This window comes from Pseudophryne corroboree, unplaced genomic scaffold (genome assembly GCF_028390025.1).
Source record: "Pseudophryne corroboree isolate aPseCor3 unplaced genomic scaffold, aPseCor3.hap2 scaffold_840, whole genome shotgun sequence".
NCBI lineage: Eukaryota > Metazoa > Chordata > Amphibia > Anura > Myobatrachidae > Pseudophryne > Pseudophryne corroboree.
The window spans coordinates 170,347-191,253 of record NW_026970419.1 but is presented as its reverse complement, the minus strand read 5'-3'; the positions used below and the strand labels follow the sequence as shown (position 1 = coordinate 191,253).

General features: G+C 46.3%; 1 protein-coding gene across 2 annotated transcripts in view; it reads left to right on the top strand.

The window, feature by feature from the left end:
* The window catches only part of LOC135042850 (zinc finger protein 568-like), a 28,149-nt gene extending 7,667 nt beyond the window's left edge, over positions 1-20,482 (top strand). For both annotated transcript variants that reach the window (XM_063955062.1, XM_063955061.1), the window contains 5 exons: positions 333-524; positions 1,243-1,321; positions 1,440-1,537; positions 1,692-2,676; positions 19,132-20,482. In XM_063955062.1, the coding sequence (XP_063811132.1) occupies positions 333-524; positions 1,243-1,321; positions 1,440-1,537; positions 1,692-2,676; positions 19,132-20,372 (2,595 nt within the window). In that variant the 3' untranslated portion in view covers positions 20,373-20,482. The remainder of the gene's footprint in view (positions 1-332; positions 525-1,242; positions 1,322-1,439; positions 1,538-1,691; positions 2,677-19,131) is intronic.
* The last annotated feature ends 425 nt before the right edge of the window (positions 20,483-20,907 follow it).

Below are 20,907 nucleotides of genomic sequence, written 5' to 3'. Positions count from 1 at the left end.
GTGTCACAGTGACATCAGTTATATCTATAGTAATAATAAAGGGACATGACTGGGGAGGTGAGGGGATCTTGGAGCGTCACAGTGATGTCACATATCTATAATAATAATAATAATACAGGGGCATGACAGAGTAGGTGTGGGGATCTGGGCGTGTTACAGTGACATCACATATCTATAGTAATAATACAGAGGCATGATGGGAAGGTGAGGGGATCTGCGAGCGTCACAGTGACATCACTTGTATCTATAGTAATAATACAGGGACGTGACTGGGGAGGTGAGGAGATATGGAAGTTTATACAATGATATTTGATGTGTCCCCCTATACCCAGGGTTACACGGTAGTGAGGAAGACATCCGGTAAGTTCGAGACACCCAGCAGCTGTCCCCGTGTGTCAGGAAGACTGAGCAGAACCCAGAGCCCCATCACGGTGCCTCCACCTCACTCACTGATACATGAGAGACACAATAACCAGAAGATCCTAGAACTCACCAACAAGATCATTCAGCTGCTGACTGGAGAGGTGACTGCTGGGAATGGGACATTATACAGTAACACCGGGGAACGTGTCTGGGTGATGACTGGAGAGGTGACTGCTGGGAATGGGACATTATACAGTAAGACCAGGGGATGTGTCTGGGTGATGACTGGAGAGGTGACTGCTGGGAATGAGACATTATACAGTAACACCAGGGGACGTGTCTGGGTGATGACTGGAGAGGTGACTGCTGGGAATGGGACATTATACAGTAACACCGGCGGATGTGTCTGGGTGATGACTGGAGAGGTGACTGCTGGGAATGGGGCATTATACAGTAACACCAGGGGATGTGTCTGGGTGATGACTGGAGAGGTGACTGCTGGGAATGGGGCATTATACAGTAACACCAGGGGACGTGTCTGGGTGATGACTGGAGAGGTGACTGCTGGGAATGGGGCATTATACAGTAACACCAGGGGACGTGTCTGGGTGATGACTGGAGAGGTTGCTGCTGGGAATGGGGCATTATACAGTAACAGCAGGGGTTGTGTCTGGGTGATGACTGGAGAGGTGGCTGCTGGGAATGGGACATTATACAGTAACACCAGGGGATGTGTCTGGGTGATGACTGGAGAGGTGACTGCTGGGAATGGGACATTATACAGTAACACCAGGGGATGTGTCTGGGTGATGACTGTATCACTGTGTGTGTCAGATTCCTATAAGGTGTCAGGATGTCACTGTCTATGTCTCCATGCAGGAGCGGGAGTATATAGAGGAACACAGGGGTCTGTACAAGGACATGATGATGGAGAATCACCGGCCCCTCACATCACTGGGTAAGAGGAGACTGTCATGTATTGTACAAGGGAGAGCAGGTATGGGGGGCCCTATATACACACATCATCTGATAATCACATATATACAATGTACTCAGTCACTTTGTGTCTCCTACAGATGGACCCAGTAACAGAGATACCCCAGAGAGATGCCCCCGTCCTCTGTATTCCCAGGACTGTACAGAGGAGAATCACAGGACCCCACAGGAGGATCAGGTAGGTGGGATTTAGGGTCTAGACAATATACCAAAGTGACTGACGCTATGTGATCTGTAGAGGAGCTGTGTGTGTCTTATACACTATTATACTATTTACTATCAAATAATGAAATAAGCCTTATTATAAAGTGTTCATTATTGTTGGTATTTAGGGTGAAGATAGGAGTAATGTGACTGATATGAAGGCAGAAGATATAGAGGGAGAAGAGGAGACGTATGTGACTGATATGAAGGCAGAAGATACAGAGGGAGAAGAAGAGACGTATGTGACTAATATGAAGGCAGAAGATACAGAGGGAGAAGAAGAGACGTATGTGACTGATATGAAGGCAGAAGATATAGAGGGAGAAGAAGAGACGTATGTGACTGATATGAAGGCAGAAGATATAGAGGGAGAAGAAGAGACGTATGTGACTGATATGAAGGCAGAAGATATAGAGGTAGAAGAAGAGACATATGTGACTGATATGAAGGCAGAAGATATAGAGGGAGAAGAAGAGACGTATGTGACTGATATGAAGGCAGAAGATATAGAGGGAGAAGAAGAGACGTATGTGACTGATATGAAGGCAGAAGATATAGAGGGAGAAGAAGAGACGTATGTGACTGATATAAAGGCAGAAGATATAGAGGGAGAAGAAGAGACGTATGTGACTGATATGAAGGCAGAAGATATAGAGGGAGAAGAAGAGTCGTATGTGACTGATATGAAGGCAGAAGATATAGAGGGAGAAGAAGAGACGTATGTGACTGATATAAAGGCAGAAGATATAGAGGGAGAAGAAGAGACGTATGTGACTGATATGAAGGCAGAAGATATAGAGGGAGAAGAAGAGACGTATGTGACTGATATGAAGGCAGAAGATATAGACGGAGAAGAAGAGACGTATGTGACTGATATGAAGGCAGAAGATATAGAGGGAGAAGAAGAGACGTATGTGACTGATATGAAGGCAGAAGATATAGAGGGAGAAGAAGAGACGTGTGTGACTGATATGAAGGCAGAAGATACAGAGGGAGAAGAAGAGACGTATGTGACTGATATAAAGGCAGAAGATATAGAGGGAGAAGAAGAGACGTATGTGAAGGGTGATCTGCAGTGTAAGGAGGAGGAAATCCCTACAGATATCAGCACAGGTGAGCAATAAACACTTTATTTTATTTATTTACAGTTCCTTATATAGCGCATCAAATTCTGTTGCTCTTTACAATTGGAAACAGTGATAAAATAAAACCAAACGAGTGAAAACAGTGAGATAACAAGAATAGGTAATAACAGAAATTCATAGAGGTAGGACGGCCCTGCTTTCAAGCTTACAATCTATAGGGAAGTAGGCATTGATAGACAAGGATAGGTGTTGACTATTGCAAAAAGGTCCACCAGATTGCAAAAGTCCTTGGTGGGCTGTATGATATGGTTACACAGCAATGTTGGCCTGGTGTCGGGAGGATGGGAAAGTGAAGAAAGTAAAAACATGTGAGGTTATGTGTGGACTCTACAGTGGGGATGTAATTGGAAAGTAAAGTATATGAAGCTATGTGGGCATTTCCAGAATTCGATAAACTCACCTTCAGGAATTGCTTAAAGTTTTGGAGACTAGAGGCGAGTCTTATTGTGCGTGGGAGGGGATTCCACTATTTTATTACAGAATAGAGTCCCATATTCTCCTTCCTTAGTCACTACAGCAATATCTCATTCTACACCCTTTTCTGTCAGTACAAACTAATGAGAGATATGTATCTGACCATTGGAGGAGTCCAGAGCCATCAGCCCCTATTATACTCCTGCTCTCCCATTCGCATCATGTCACAGTATGTTACCAGCCCAGAGATCTGACCAGTCTCCTCACGACACTCTCTGGTGTATCATATACATCAGGGGACATCAGCCCCTATTATACTCCTGCTCTCCCCCTCACATCATGTAATTTTGTGTTACCAGTCCAGAGATCTGACCAGTCTCCTACCTATACACTCTGGTGTATCTCATACATCAGGAGCCATCAGCCCCTATTATACTCCTGCTCCCCCTCACGTCATATCACTGTGTGTTACCAGCCCAGAGATCTGACCAGTCTCCTCCCCACACTCTCTGGTGTATCTCATACATCAGGAGTCATCAGCCCCTATTATACTCCTGCTCTCTCCCTCACATCATGTCACTGTGTGTTACCAGCCCAAAGATCTGACCAGTCTTCTTCCCACACTCTATGGTGTATGTTATACATCAGGAGCCATCAGCCCCTATTATACTCCTGCTCTCCCCCTCACATCATGTCACTGTGTGTTACCAGCCCAGAGATCTGACCAGTCTCCTGCCTACACACTCTGGTGTATCTCATACATCAGTAGCCATGAGTCCCTATTATAGTCCTGCTCTCCCCCTCACATCATGTCACTGTGTGTTACCAGCACAGAGATCTGACTTGTCTCCTCCCCACACTCTCTGGTGTATCTCATACATCAGGGGACCTCAGCCCCTATTATACTCCTGCTCTCCCCCTCACATCATGTCACTGTGTGTTACCAGCCCAGAGATCTGACCAGTCTCCTGCCTACACACTCTGGTGTATCTCATACATCAGGAGCCATCAGCCCCTATTATACTCCTGCTCTCCACCTCACATCATGTCACTGTGTGTTACCAGCCCAGAGATCTGACCAGTCTCCTCCCCACACACTTTGGTGTATCTCATGCATCAGGAGCCATCAGCCCCTATTATACTCCTGCTCTCCCCCTCACATCATGTCACTGTGTGTTACCAGCCAAGAGATCTGACCAGTCTCCTTCCCACACACTCTGGTGTATCTCATACATCAGGAGCCATCAGCCCCTATTATACTCCTGCTCTCCCCCTCACATTATGTCACTGTGTGTTACCAGCCCAGAGATCTGAACAGTCTCCTCACCACACACTCTGGTGTATCTCATACATCAGGAGCCATCAGCCCCTATTATACTCCTGCTCTCCACCTCACATCATGTCACTGTGTGTAACCAGCCCAGAGATCTGACCAGTCTCCTCCCAACACACTCTGGTGTATCTCATGCATCAGGAGCCATCAGCCCCTATTATACTCCTGCTCTCCGCCTCACAACATGTCACTGTGTGTTACCAGCCAAGAGATCTGACCAGTCTCCTTCCCACACACTCTGGTGTATCTCATACATCAGGTGCCATCAGCCCCTATTATTCTCCTGCTCTACCCCTCACATCATGTCACTGTGTGTTACCAGCCCAGAGATCTGACCAGTCTCTTCCCCCATATTCTCTGGTTTATCTCATACATCAGGAGCCTTCAGCCTGTATTATACTCCTGCTCTCCCCTCACATCATGTCACTGTGTTACTAGCTCAGAGAACTGACCAGTCTCCTCCCCACACTCTCTGGTGTATTTCATACATCAGTAGCCATCAGCTCCTATTATACTCCTGCTCTCCTCCTCACATCATGTCACTGTGTGTTATCAGCCCAGAGATCTGACCAGTCTTCTTCCCACACTCTATGGTGTATGTTATACATCAGGAGCCATCAGCACCTATTATACTCCTGCTCTCCCCATCACATCATGTCACTGTGTGTTACCAGCCCAGAAATCTGACTTTTCTCCTCCCCACACTCTCTGGTGTATCTCATACATCAGGAGCCATCAGACCCTATAATACTCCTTCTCTCCCCCTCACATCATGTCACTGTGTGTTACCAGCCCAGAGATCTGACCAGTCTCCTCCCCACACACTCTGGTGTATCTCATACATCAGTAGCCATCAGCCCCTATTATACTCCTGCTCCCCCTTACGTCATATCACTGTGTGTTATCAGCCCAGAGATCTGACCAGTCTCCTCCCCACACCCTTTGGGAAATCTCATACATCAGGAGCCATCAGCCCCTATTATACTCCTGCTCTCCCCCTCACATCATGTAATTTTGTGTTACCAGCCCAGAGATCTGACCAGTCTCCTCACGACACTCTCTGGTGTATCTCATACATCAGGAGCCATCAGCCCCTATTATACTCCTGCTCTCACCCTCACATCATGTCACTGTGTGTTACCAGCCCAGAGATCTGACCAGTCTCCTCACGACACTCTCTGGTGTATCATATACATCAGGGGACATCAGCCCCTATTATACTCCTGCTCTCCCCCTCACATCATGTAATTTTGTGTTACCAGTCATGAGATTTGACCAGTCTCCTCCCCACACACTCTGGTGTATCTCATACATCAGGAGCCATCAGTCCCTATTATACTCCTGCTCTCCCCCTTACATCATGTCACTGTGTGGTTACCAGCCCAGAGATCTGACCAGTCTCCTCCCCACACTCTCTGGTGTATCATATACATCAGGGGACATCAGCCCCTATTATACTCGTGCTCTCCCCCTCACATCATGTAATTTTGTGTTACCAGTCCATAGATCTGACCAGTCTCCTCCCCACACTCTCTGGTGTATCTCATACATCAGAGCCATCAGCCCCTATTATACTCCTGCTCTCCACCCCTCACATCATGTCACTGTGTGTTACCAGCCCAGAGATCTGACCAGTCTCCTCACGACACTCTCTGGTGTATCATATACATCAGGGGACATCAGCCCCTATTATACTCCTGCTCTCCCCCTTACATCATGTAATTTTGTGTTACCAGTCCAGAGATCTGACCAGTCTCCTACCCATACACTCTGGTGTATCTCATACATCAGTAGCCATCAGCCCCTATTGTACTCCTGCTCTCCCCCTCACATCATGCCACTGTGTGTTACCAGCCCAGAGATCTGACCAGTCTCCTCCCCACACTCTCTGGTGTATCTCATACATCAGGAGCCATCAGCCCCTATTATACTCCTGCTCTCCCCCTCACGTCATGTCACTGTATGTTACCAGCCAAGAGATCTGACCAGTCTCCTCTCCACACTCTCTGGTGTATCTCATACATCAGGAGCCATCATCCCCTATTATACTCCTGTTCTCCCCTCACATCATGTCACTGTATGTTACCATCCCAGAGATCTGACCAGTCTCCTCACGACACTCTCTGGTGTATCATATACATCAGGGGACATCAGCCCCTATTATACTCCTGCTCTCCCCCTCACATCATGTCATTTTGTGTTACCAGTCCAGAGATCTGACCAGTCTCCTACCTATACACTCTGGTGTATCTCATACATCAGGAGCCATCAGCCCCTATTATACTCCTGCTCCCCCTCACGTCATATCACTGTGTGTTACCAGCCCAGAGATCTGACCAGTCTCCTCCCCACACTCTCTGGTGTATCTCATACATCAGGAGTCATCAGCCCCTATAATACTCCTGCTCTCTCCCTCACATCATGTCACTGTGTGTTACCAGCCCAAAGATCTGACCAGTCTTCTTCCCACACTCTATGGTGTATGTTATACATCAGGAGCCATCAGCCCCTATTATACTCCTGCTCTCCCCCTCACATCATGTCACCGTGTGTTACCAGCCCAGAGATCTGACCAGTCTCCTGCCTACACACTCTGGTGTATCTCATACATCAGTAGCCATCAGTCCCTATTATAGTCCTGCTCTCCCCCTCACATCATGTCACTGTGTGTTACCAGCACAGAGATCTGACTTGTCTCCTCCCCACACTCTCTGGTGTATCTCATACATCAGGGGACCTCAGCCCCTATTATACTCCTGCTCTCCCCCTCACATCATGTCACTGTGTGTTACCAGCCCAGAGATCTGACCAGTCTCCTGCCTACACACTCTGGTGTATCTCATGCATCAGGAGCCATCAGCCCCTATTATACTCCTGCTCTCCACCTCACATCATGTCACTGTGTGTTACCAGCCCAGAGATCTGACCAGTCTCCTCCCCACACACTCTGGTGTATCTCATGCATCAGGAGCCATCAGCCCCTATTATACTCCTGCTCTCCCCCTCACATCATGTCACTGTGTGTTACCAGCCAAGAGATCTGACCAGTCTCCTTCCCACACACTCTGGTGTATCTCATACATCAGGAGCCATCAGCCCCTATTATACTCCTGCTCTCCCCCTCACATCATGTCACTGTGTGTTACCAGCCCAGAGATCTGAACAGTCTCCTCACCACACACTCTGGTGTATCTCATACATCAGGAGCCATCAGCCCCTATTATACTCCTGCTCTCCACCTCACATCATGTCACTGTGTGTTACCAGCCCAGAGATCTGACCAGTCTCCTCCCAACACACTCTGGTGTATCTCATGCATCAGGAGCCATCAGCCCCTATTATACTCCTGCTCTCCGCCTCACAACATGTCACTGTGTGTTACCAGCCAAGAGATCTGACCAGTCTCCTTCCCACACACTCTGGTGTATCTCATACATCAGGAGCCATCAGCCCCTATTATACTCCTGCTCTACCCCTCACATCATGTCACTGTGTGTTACCAGCCCAGAGATCTGACCAGTCTCTTCCCCCATATTCTCTGGTGTATCTCATACATCAGGAGCCTTCAGCCTGTATTATACTAATGCTCTCCCCTCACATCATGTCACTGTGTTACTAGCTCAGAGAACTGACCAGTCTCCTCCCCACACTCTCTGGTGTATTTCATACATCAGTAGCCATCAGCTCCTATTATACTCCTGCTCTCCTCCTCACATCATGTCACTGTGTGTTATCAGCCCAGAGATCTGACCAGTCTTCTTCCCACACTCTATGGTGTATGTTATACATCAGGAGCCATCAGCACCTATTATACTCCTGCTCTCCCCCTCACATCATGTCACTGTGTGTTACCAGCCCAGAAATCTGACTTGTCTCCTCCCCACACTCTCTGGTGTATCTCATACATCAGGAGCCATCAGACCCTATAATACTCCTTCTCTCCCCCTCACATCATGTCACTGTGTGTTTCCAGCCCAGAGATCTGACCAGTCTCCTCCCCACACCCTTTGGTAAATCTCATACATCAGGAACCATCAGCCCCTATTATACTCCTGCTCTCCCCCTCACATCATGTAATTTTGTGTTACCAGCCCAGAGATCTGACCAGTCTCCTCACGACACTCTCTGGTGTATCTCATACATCAGGAGCCATCAGCCCCTATTATACTCCTGCTCTCACCCTCACATCATGTCACTGTGTGTTACCAGCCCAGAGATCTGACCAGTCTCCTCACGACACTCTCTGGTGTATCATATACATCAGGGGACATCAGCCCCTATTATACTCCTGCTCTCCCCCTCACATCATGTAATTTTGTGTTACCAGTCATGAGATTTGACCAGTCTCCTCCCCACACTCTCTGGTGTATCTCATACATCAGGAGCCATCTGCCCCTATTATACTCCTGCTCTCCCCCTTACATCATGTCACTGTGTGGTTACCAGCCCAGAGACCTGACCAGTCTCCTCCCCACACTCTCTGGTGTATCATATACATCAGGGGACATCAGCCCCTATTATACTCGTGCTCTCCCCCTCACATCATGTAATTTTGTGTTACCAGTCCATAGATCTGACCAGTCTCCTCCCCACACTCTCTGGTGTATCTCATACATCAGAGCCATCAGCCCCTATTATACTCCTGCTCTCCACCCCTCACATCATGTCACTGTGTGTTACCAGCCCAGAGATCTGACCAGTCTCCTCACGACACTCTCTGGTGTATCATATACATCAGGGGACATCAGCCCCTATTATACTCCTGCTCTCCCCCTTACATCATGTAATTTTGTGTTACCAGTCCAGAGATCTGACCAGTTTCCTACCCATACACTCTGGTGTATCTCATACATCAGTAGCCATCAGCCCCTATTGTACTCCTGCTCTCCCCCTCACATCATGCCACTGTGTGTTACCAGCCCAGAGATCTGACCAGTCTCCTTCCCACACTCTCTGGTGTATCTCATACATCAGGAGCCATCAGCCCCTATTATACTCCTGCTCTCCCCCTCACGTCATGTCACTGTATGTTACCAGCCAAGAGATCTGACCAGTCTCCTCTCCACACTCTCTGGTGTATCTCATACATCAGGAGCCATCATCCCCTATTATACTCCTGTTCTCCCCTCACATCATGTCACTGTATGTTACCATCCCAGAGATCTGACCAGTCTCCTCACGACACTCTCTGGTGTATCATATACATCAGGAGCCATCAGCTCCTATTATACTCCTGTTCTCCCCTCACATCATGTCACTGTATGTTACCAGCCCAGAGATCTGACCAGTCTCCTCCCCACACTCTCTGGTGTATCATATACATCAGGGGATATCAGCCCCTATTATACTCCTGCTCTTCCTCTCACATCATGTCACTGTGTGTTACCAGCCCAGAGATCTGACCAGTCTCCTCCCCACACTCTGTGGTGTATCTCATTCATCAGGAGCCATCATCCACTATTATACTCCTGCTCTCCCCCTCACATCATGTCACTGTGTGTTACCAGCCCAGAGATCTGGCCAGTTTCCTCCCAACACTCTGTAGTGTATCTCATACATCAGGAACCATCAACTCCTATTATACTCCTGCTCTCCCCCTCACATCATGTCACTGTGTGTTGTCAGCCCAGAAATCTGACCAGTCTCCACCCCACACTTTCTCATACATCAGAAGACATCTGTTACTATTCTTCTCCTTCTCCTGTTATAGCAGTGAGCAGTACAGTTGGTGTAATGGCAAGCATTACTGAATCACAGAGGTGAGGTTGTGGGTTCAAGTCCCTTACTGCATGGAGTTTGTATTTTCTCCCTGTTCTTTTATGGGTTTCCTCCCACAATCCAATAATTATACCAGCTGAGCAACTAGTGTATATGTGTTTGCCTATGTGGTAAGGAATATAGACTGTTAGCCCCTGGGACTGAGGTAAGTGAGCGGATATTCTCTGTAAAGTGCTGTGGAATATGTATGTGCTATATATGGATAACTGGTAGCGAATGATCATGCATACCCCTGATCGGATCAGCTCCGGCTGCCAGGTTTGTATGATGTCCCTCATGTGGGTGTGACTGACCTCCCCCTGACCTTAGCTGCTGCCCTGATCTTGTGCTTCTCACGCTGTGCACCAGAAATGCGTAATTCCCAGCTCTGCTAACAGTACATTACGCGTATACTGCCCACTGTGTGCGAGCCTGGATGCAGCAGTATTCCGTCACCTGATGTGAGGATATGGGGCTCACAGATCACTTCCAGTATTAGATGGAAAGGTGAAATGTTTATGTTTAAGGACAAGTTGCACCACAGCATGGCACCCTTGGACTCGGCAACAGGAGCAGAGAGTCCAGTAATGTCCCGTGGCTCGGGACAGTCTGCCGTTGATCCAACGTACGTTTCAGCAGGGGTGATGTATAGAGGCAGTGACCAGGATAAGGGGCCGGTGACGGGTCTAAATAATCCCAAAGTTATTTGTCCCACACGGCCTCTTGGCAGAGCATCAACGCTTATCCACTATCAGAGACAATCACTGACTGCAAAGCTCTCCGGTAGCCATTCTTACCCCCTCTCACCCCCAATAGCGTAATCACTCAGGAGTGTCTGATGCTCCCCTTCCACTCATGACTTAAAATAATAGTCCTAGTAAAGAATAATACATTTTGACATGAATAACTTGATTGCATTTTCATAAACTGAATCTGATAGATATATTGTGTATTGTATATTTGCTTAGTTCTTATAATGTAGTAAGGGGAATGGGTCACCTCAATCTGCTCCCACCTGCTCTGCCCTGCTCCCTTCTGTCCAGTCCCTCCCCCAGCTGTGACTCCTGACTTCATCTTTGCTCTCCTCTCCGTCCCCTCAAAATACAAGACAAAAGTGTAGGATACAGATACTTATCACCCACCCAAAAGCTCAGACAGATGACGGAGCAGATTTTTGGTTACGTTCTACAAAGATGGGCGACACAAAGATATTACAGAGACACGGGCAGGTACTTTGTGCAGATGAAGATTTAGACAAAGGTGTGGGCGATACAATCTCCAGCTGGAGAAGATCAAGAAATCACTTTTTCAATGGACAACTAGTATATGGACAATTGACAGTTGTGAGCTATTCGTTCATTATTTCTCCGGCTGGGTCCACAGGTTATCCTCAGGATAACAATGGGATATGATGGAGCGATAGCGGATTGGCACCAAAGATCACAAGCTTTCAGTCCTCCCAGGATGCAATGAGCTCGTCCATATAACCCCACCCACTGGCTCAGGCAAATCAGTTTTTTGTTTGGTGCGGCAGGAGCCGGACCATGGTCACAGGGCTGCTGTGTTCTGCCAGCCCTAAGCTTTATTATTATATTTTTAATAGTCTAACTATGTTTTTGAGTGATCTTTCCTAACAGCGTCTTAAACGCATATTGGAAAGAGTCGCTCCAACAACGCTTACCCACGGTACAAGTACTGTGTCGACGGGCGTCTGTGTCTGATATACTAGCAGGTCCACCAGACGTTACCAGGCTGTGGCCGGAGCACGGGGAGAAGGTAAGGCACCGGTTCCACTTAGAAGGGGAATACGGACACAGCCGCACTGGTTTGGGAGGAGACTACCAAACAGTAGCTGATGCACCGCCACCACGGATGCTCCAGAGCTAGGCTTTAGGGATCATAAAGTGCCAGTAATGGTATGAGGCTGGGATCCCTAGGGTTGATGTCAGCATGGACAGTCAGACGCTCTCCTGTTCGCCCCTCCCCCCAGTTCATGACCAGTTTCCGTCGGTCTCCTGCCATGAACTGTTGCCTCACTTCCGTCTCAGACGCTACCACAAGGTGTCTCGGTCGCAGCATAGGCCGCTGCGTCTGTGTACACTAAACTCTACCGCGAGGAGACCCAGTCGCAGGACAGGCGTCTGTATGACCGGTGCGCTTGTATGCACAGTGCGTCTGTGTTCACTTAAAGTTCCCGGAGCGACAGTGTACACTAGTATCGTCTGGATCCACTCGGCGTTTGCTAACATATTGATCGATCTTGGAAGTGAGGTGAGTCTCCCTGTATCCCACTCTACTGAGTACGTGTTATACAGCACTACAATTCTTTCTACTTTTGTCAGTATAAATAGTTAAATTTAAGTGCCTATTGCATATGAGTCTGTACATTACTGTGGTTTTCTTCGCATTGCGTCTGAATACGTTTGGATCTGTTGTGCTCAAATGACTAATATATAACATGTGACTGACTGCTAGTGTGATTGCTGACTTTATATATGTTTGTCAGTGGTTTCTTCTGAACCTCAATGCTGGTGCATGGGATGGGGTCAGATTGATATCACTTTAATAAGGTAAAGTGATTACAGTCACTAAGTGTGTAGTACACTGTGAAAAGCTGATAATTTATCATGTCTAAGAGCGGCAAAAGTGACGAGGTTACACTGACAGTAACACCAACACTTATAACATGTTTGTCCTGCAAAACGGGATTATCCTCTCAGGATCTGGCACATGATGTGCAAATTGTTTTGATTTTCAGCAGATTGCAAGGCAGATCCCTGTTCAACTGCAGGTAGATCCACCTTGGGCGATGTTTGCACAGACCGTGTCCAGTATAGCTGAACTGGTAATTCCTACAGCTTCAATACCAGCAGTAGGATACACTATTAACCCATACATGCAGCTCCCTTATTACGGTATATCCACTACAGCTCAGGATACACAGCAAGCTGATAAACCGGGTGTAAATAAATCATAAAATTCACAGGCTACACAGGATGATACATCAGATGATGATAGCTCTATGTACTCTGCTTCATCATATCAAGAACAGGTGGAAGGTATCAGCTCAGTGGATATAGCTGAATTAATTGGAGCAATGAAGGCTATTCTGTCCTTAGAGGATTCAGCAGAGCCAGTGTTAAAAACTAAGGCACCTATGTTTAAACGTCCCAAAACAGTTAGGGTCGAGTTTCCAGGATCAGATCAGCTGACGAAACTCATGGAAGAAGCTTGGGCTGCACCCAATAAAAATATAGAATTCCCAGAAAATGGGATTCCAATTACCCTTTTCCAACTGGGAACTGTTTAAAAAGGGAAGTGCCTCCTAAGGTAGATACGCATGTCATTCGATTAGTGCGAAAATTTATATTGCCTTTGCAGTCAACGTCATTGAATGATGTCACAGAAAGGAGAGTGGATGGGTTTTTTAAAACCATATTTTCACTGTCGGGGGTAGTCATAAGGCCAGCTATGGCTTCAGCTTGGATGGCAAAAGCAGTAGCTGAATGGGCTGAGGTACTGGAAGACGGGCTTTCAGCACCTACCCATATAGCTCACATGAAACAGGCTGCAGTATTCTTAGAAGAAGCGGCAATAGATATGGGTACTATTGCTTCTAAAGTATCAGCCTTAAAAGAAGCTGCTCGCAGAGCAGTTTGGCTGCGTACGTGGAAAGCTGATTCAGAATTGAAAAAGGTTCTGGAATCTTTGCCTTTTGTGGGGAATATTCTGTTTGGTAAGGAATTGACAGATATTCTGGAATCAGAGGCAGAATCCAAGAAGGTCAGGTTTCCTGCCACATATAACCCAGACCTAAGGGTCCGGTTTTTCGGCCATTTCGCAAGGAAAAGCAAAAGGAAAAAGTGATCGTAAGCAGCCCCAATGTAATAAGTTTGGTAAGGCAAAGAAGCATTAGGCCACCAGAGGGCCAGCTTCCAACCCAGAAGATAAGCCATCAGCCTGATGGTGCGGGCCTCCGCCTGGGGGACCCCAGGGTAGGGGGCCGACTTCTTCCTTTTGCACAGATATGGCAGCAGTCTACAACAGATGCCTGGGTGCAAGAAGTGGTATCTCTGGGTTATGTTTTCCCTTTCAAGAAGCAGCCTCCTCAAAAGTTCTTCTGCACCAGCCCGTCACGGATAGAGGCGAAGGCCAGAGCCCTGCAAGAAGGAGTTCAGAAATTGCTTCAGTCAGGATTAATTATTCCAGTACCCCCTGCACAATGGGGACAGGGTTTTTACTCCATCCTGTTTTTGGTTCAGAATGGGTCGTTTCGGACGATTCTCAATCTCAAAATGTTAAACAAATACATTTTGGTACCACGGTTCCACATGGAGACATTACGCTCCATAGTTTTAGCTATGGAACCAGGGGATTACATGGTATCCCTAGATATACAGGATGCTTACCTGCATGTTCCTATAGCACTGTCTCATCAGTGTTACCTCAGGTTTGCCATCCTCCATCAACATTTTCAGTTCCAGGCCTTACCCTTTGGGTTAGCCACAGCTTCCAGAATATTTACCAAGATTATGGTGGTTATGGCAGCTTATCTCCGAAAGCAGGGGATAAGAATTTTTCCATACCTCGACGATATTTTCATCCTGACACTGTCCCAGGAATTGTGCTTGGGCCATCTCCAGCAGACAATAACTTGTCTACAGAGCCACGGATGGCTCATACATTGGGCAAAGTCATCTCTGATTCCATCACAACAGATGATTAACTTGGGGGCTTTATTGGATTCAAGTCTGCAGAAAATATTTTTCCCTCGGAACAAAATATCCAAGGTGCAGTTAAGGACTCAGGAGTTGTTACACAGTCAAATATTATCAATTCAACATTCGACATGGTGGAGTAGGCACAGTTCCCCTCAAGACCTCTGCAGCATCTGATTCTGTCCAAATGGAATGGAGTACATCAGACGATAAAGTAACATACCATAGTACTTTCAGAAAAAGTAAGACATCCAATCTAGACAAGGGGAGACCCTTTTGGATATCCGATTGGGAGATCCTGACAACAGATGCCAGTATTCAGGGCTGGGGAGCAGTGTCCGGAAAATTATGGTTCCAAGGACAGTGAACCACAGAAGAAAGTTGCCTGCTAATAAACCTGTTGGAGCATCGGGCCATATACATGGCACTGATTCAGGCAAAAGACACTTTGCAAGGAAAACCAGTCCAGATCCGCTCAGACAATGCAACGGCAGTAGCGTACCTCAACCATCGGGGAGGGACTCGCAGCAAAAAAGCAATGAAGGAGGTAAGTCACATACTAAAATATGCAGAACTCCATCTTCCAGCATTGTCCGCAGTGTTCATTCCGGGAGTCCTAAACTGAGAAGCGGATTTTCTCAGTCGACACGCCATTCAAGCAAGCGAATATGCTCTACACCCGGAAGTCTTTCAGACTCTGGTAGACAAGTGGGGTTTGTCAGAGATAGATCTCATGGCGTCCCATCTGAACAACAAAGTGCCAGCATACAGGTCAAGAACAAAGGATCCCGGAGCGATCTTTCTGGACGCTCTATCAATGAAATGGGATTTTCACCTGGCATATCTGTTTCCTCCGATCATCTTGCTACCCAAGGTGGTGTGGAAAATAAAGCAAGAAAAGGGTGCCGTGATTCTAATAGCTCCGGCTTGGCCCAGAAGGCATTGGTACACAGATCTGCAAAGTATGTCAATGGATGCTCCAATTCTGCTCCCTCAACGTCCAGATCTACTGATGCAGTGTCCTTGTTATCACAGGCAGCTGGATCGACTGTCGTTGACGGCGTGGTTCTTGAAACCTCTATCCTGAAGTCAAGAGGATTCTCACAACAGGTAATTTAAACAATGCTCAAAGCAAGGAAACCCTCCTCAGCTCGCATTTATCACCGAATATGGCAGACCTATATTCATTGGTGCAGTAAAGGAAATATAGACCCAAAATCTTTCCAAGTTTTCAGGGTCTTAGATTTCCTTCAAGCAGGAATGGATAAGGGTTTGAAGGTGGCTTCCTTGAGAGTGCAAGTATCAGCATTGACTGTATGGTTCCAAAAGAAAATTGCCAAATTACAGGATGTGCGTACTGTTTTCCAGGGAATGCTGCGCATTCAACCGGCTTTTGTTCCTCCGGCAGTGCCTTGGGTCTTAAGTCTAGTTCTCAAAGCCCTTCAAGTTGCTCTGTTTGAACCACTTAATAAAGTGGATCTGAAATTGTTGACTGCTAAAGTTCTCTTTCTACTGACTATGACATCAGCTAGAAGAGTGTCAGATTTAGGAGCGCTGTCATGCCGTTCTCCTTTTCTGATTTTTTTATCCAGATAAAGCAGTTCTCAGAACTAGGTCTGGGTATCTTCCTAAGGTGATGTCTAAATTCCACCTTAATGAAGAAATTATAGTCCCGGTTTTCAGGTATCGGGACTGTCTGCGGGAGAAGTGTCGCTAGACGTAGTTCGGGCATTAAGGAACTATGTGGATCGTACCAGTGCCATCAGAAAGACAGATTCTCTCCATTCTTTACGGATTTCACAAGAGAGGATGGCCTGCTACTAAACAGACGCTAGCAAGATGGCTTCGAATGACGATTTCAGAAGCGTATTCTCAAGCTGATCTCCCTGTTCCGGCTAATGTCTTGCTCACTCTACTCGTAAGGTAGGTCCTTCATGGGCAGCACAACATGGTGCTTCAGCAGAACAGATATGTTAAGCAGCCACATGGTCTTCCATTAACACTTTCATTAGACATTATGCCTTGTATACTTTTGCCTCTCATGACGCTAAATTCGGGCGCAAGGTTCTCCTGTCCAATCAGGAGTATACCCACCACTAAATTGCTTTGGGCTAAATTGCTTTGAGAAATCCCATTGTTATCCTGTGGATAATCTGTGGACCCAGCCGAAGAAATATACGTTATGGTAAGAACTTACCGTTGATAACGGTATTTCTCCTATGTCCACAGGTTCCACAGGGATCCCACCCTGATGCAACTGATTTGGGGATCTTTATACTCGCTAAACTCTTCCCTCTTGCATGGAAGGGTGTGCAATGTGTGTTCTTCTCGCCTGAATAGGGCTCTACATGATGCTCCTGCCTAAATGCTTTGGAATACAACTGATTTGCCTGAGACAGTGGGCGGGGATATATGGACGAGTCCATTGCATCCTGGGAGGACTGAAAGCTTATGATCGTTTGGTGCCAATCCGCTGTAGCTCCATCATATCCCATTGTTATCCTGTTGAACCTGTGGACATAGGAGAAATACCGTTATCAACGATAAGTTCTTACCATAACTTATATTTCTTCATCAATTTAGCAGGCAAAGGGTCTAGAGGTGATTCCAAGTGTTGAATTTGCATTTTTAACCTGTTGCTGTGAACCCACAACATGCAGTCAAATGAGCTCTCATACAGGCTGCAGAAACAAAATCAGACAGATCGCAGGGACCTTCAGTGGCCAAATCAACAAATTTATATTGACCTATCCGTATAGTATCCCATCTTCCACCTATTGTATCACACCATTCTCCCCAAAATCTCCCTTTTTTTCAAACACACCAAACACGTTTTCACTCAGTAAATTGGGATGTATTCCTCCCTTTCTAGAAATAACTCAGCAATCTTATATCCTGAAACCACCCAAAAACCCTAAAAAAACTTTGTTGACCTTTTGTGTGTCAACCATGCCCACGTCAACCTAATGACCATGTCGACCTTCCATATATGTTGACCTAGACATGTGTCAGCTTTCGGTCAGTGTCGACCTACTTACTGTTGACCTTCAGTCGTCAAACTAGTGACTGACGACCTAAAGACCGGATACCAGTTTAATTAGTTATTTTTATATTTATTTATTATATTTTAAGGCAGTAGTTCCCAAACTTGGTGCCGTGAGGCACTTCCAGAGGTGCTTCAGGTTGGTGGTCCAGCACTAGGGTGCGATGATTCAACAAAGTTTGGGAAACACTGTTATAAGGCAATTCTTTCCTCTGCCACTGTAAATTGTGCGGCAGTATCAGCAAAGATGGTGTTGATGAGCTTCTGATTCAGTGTGGGGCTGAAGGGATCTGCCCACACAGAAGATAAAGGGTGGACAGACAGTCCAGGTGGGGACTGCTGTTAGAGCCCAGGGTGCCTGGAGGCCAGTGGGGGCTATGAAGCCACATTCTTATCCGCAAGAGGCAGGGAGAACTAGAATACTCTGAAACTGTATTTGAGTAGTTGTGGTTGCCAGGCCAAAGCCTGTGGAGATACCTGCAAGAAGCATGCAAGACTTTGAGACTTTGCACACAGACTAGCTGACCCACGCTCTAGCTGGACACAATTCGGCTGTCTAGTCACTGGCCAACTAGCTGGCATCTGTTGCCCCGCCTACAACAGTGTTTTGTCCTCTTCCCAACCACTACAAACCAATTACAGAAAACAAATCAATGACACACATGTGGCGCACCTGTGGGTTTGTGTGCTGTAATAGAAATCCAGAGGGAATGTGACCCTGACTGCAGCCTGTTCATTTGCCAGAAAAAGGAAGTACCAGCTTCCATTCCCAGTACATGTCACCACACCTTGCATTACATTTCTATCTTCTGCAGTGGAAGTACTATATCTAGGCAGATATCTTTGTGATCCATTGGCGTATAATTTCTAGTGAAGATGGCAGAATATCGCAGTGTAAGTGACTCTGAATGAGGCTTGATAGTAGGTACATTCTGCAGTCACTTAGATGGGAGCAGGCTCTTTCAGGAAGACAATGCATCACCCTACAGGTCTGGAGCCATCATATTATGGCTGGAGGAGCATTCCTCTGAGTCTGACATCAGAAATTGGACCCCTCATTTGCCATATCTGAACCCAGTAGCACTCCACTGGGGAATATTATAAATTGTACCTTATTATGGAGAGACATTCAATTTTCTGTACACTTATTCCCAACAGATGAATGTAACAGAAGGAATATCTCGGAAGAAAATCTAATTTCATCTTCAGGTTGTAAAATAGAAGATGATGACATCACACAAGATTCTCCTGGAGAAACCCCTACTGCCCTACTCGTACCTCCTGTACCTCACAATGTGCTTGTGTCATGTGGTCCCTCTAATCAGAGGGAATGTTCTGATAACACTGATATTGGGTCATCTTCTACAGCTCTGACAGTAGATAAAATATTTCCCTGTTCTATAGATGACAGATGTTTTACACAGACCGCACAGCTTATAACCAATCATCCAGCTAAGGGAGGTGAGAAACCATTTCCATGTTCTGAGTGTGGGAAATGTTTTACCGATAAATCAAATCTTGTTACACATCAGAGAAGTCACACAGTTGACAAGCCATTTCCATGTTCTGAGTGTGGGAAATGTTTTACACACAACTCACGTCTTGTAGCACATCAGAGAAGTCACACAGGTGAGAGGCCATTTCCATGTTCTGAGTGTGGGAAATGTTTTACACACAAGTCACATCTTGTTGCACATCAGAGAAGTCACACAGGTGAGAAGCCATTTCCATGTTCTGAGTGTGGGAAATGTTTTACACACAAGTCAGATCTTGTTGCACATCAGAGAAGTCACACAGGTGAGAGGCCATTTCCATGTTCTGAGTGTGGGAAATGTTTTACACACAGCTCAAGTCTTGTTAAACATCAGAGACGTCACACAGGTGAGAAACCATTTCCATGTTCTGAGTGTGGGAAATGTTTTACTGATAAATCAGATCTTGTTACACATCAGAGAAGTCACACAGGTGACGAGCCATTTCCATGTTCTGAGTGTGGGAAATGTTTTACATACAACTCACGTCTTGTTAAACATCAGAGAAGTCACACAGGTGAGAAACCATTTCCATGTTCTGAGTGTGGGAAATGTTTTACCGATAAATCATATCTTGTTACACATCAGAGAAGTCACACAGGTGATAAACCATTTCCATGTTCTGAGTGTGGGAAAAGTTTTACCGATAAATCACATCTTGTTACACATCAGAGAAGTCACACAGATGACAAGCCATTTCCATGTTCTGAGTGTGGGAAAAGTTTTACACAGAAGTCACATCTTGTTGCACATCAGAGAAGTCACACAGGTGAGAAACCATTTTCATGTTCTGAGTGTGGGAAATGTTTTAGAGATAAATCATCTGTTGTTAGACATCAGAAACTTCACACACATGAGAATGTGTAACATGACAGTAATCGAATCTTGATAAAACTATACTTTATTAACACTATATAAAATTTGTATATATGCAGATGGAAAGTTATTTATCTTACAAATAAATCTAATTTCTCACATATTTTTTTGTTAAAGGGCTGAGCTGGAATGATTTGTGTTATTTCTCTAGCATCCGTAAGGGATATTGGGGACAGAATTAGTGCGATGGGGTATAGATGGGTCCAAAGGAGCAAGTGCACTTTAAAATTCTTCACTGGGTGTGCTGGCTCCTCCCCTCTATGCCCCCTCCTACAGCTCAGTTTAGATAAAGTTCCCTCAGGAGAGGATGCACACTCTAAAGCTCCAGAGTTTTTCTTCATTTTATGTCTAAGTTTTATTTATTTCGGTATGCTGTTTGGGCAACAGCATACCTGTGCTGTGGGAGTTATGGGGGAGACGGTCACCGGCCTCTTGAGGTGCAGAGCCACTTTCCCGCTGCAGGGCCGCCGTCCTGAGGGGCTGTTTGTTCAGCGAGGCATGGATCCTTGGCTGTCGCAGCCGCAGC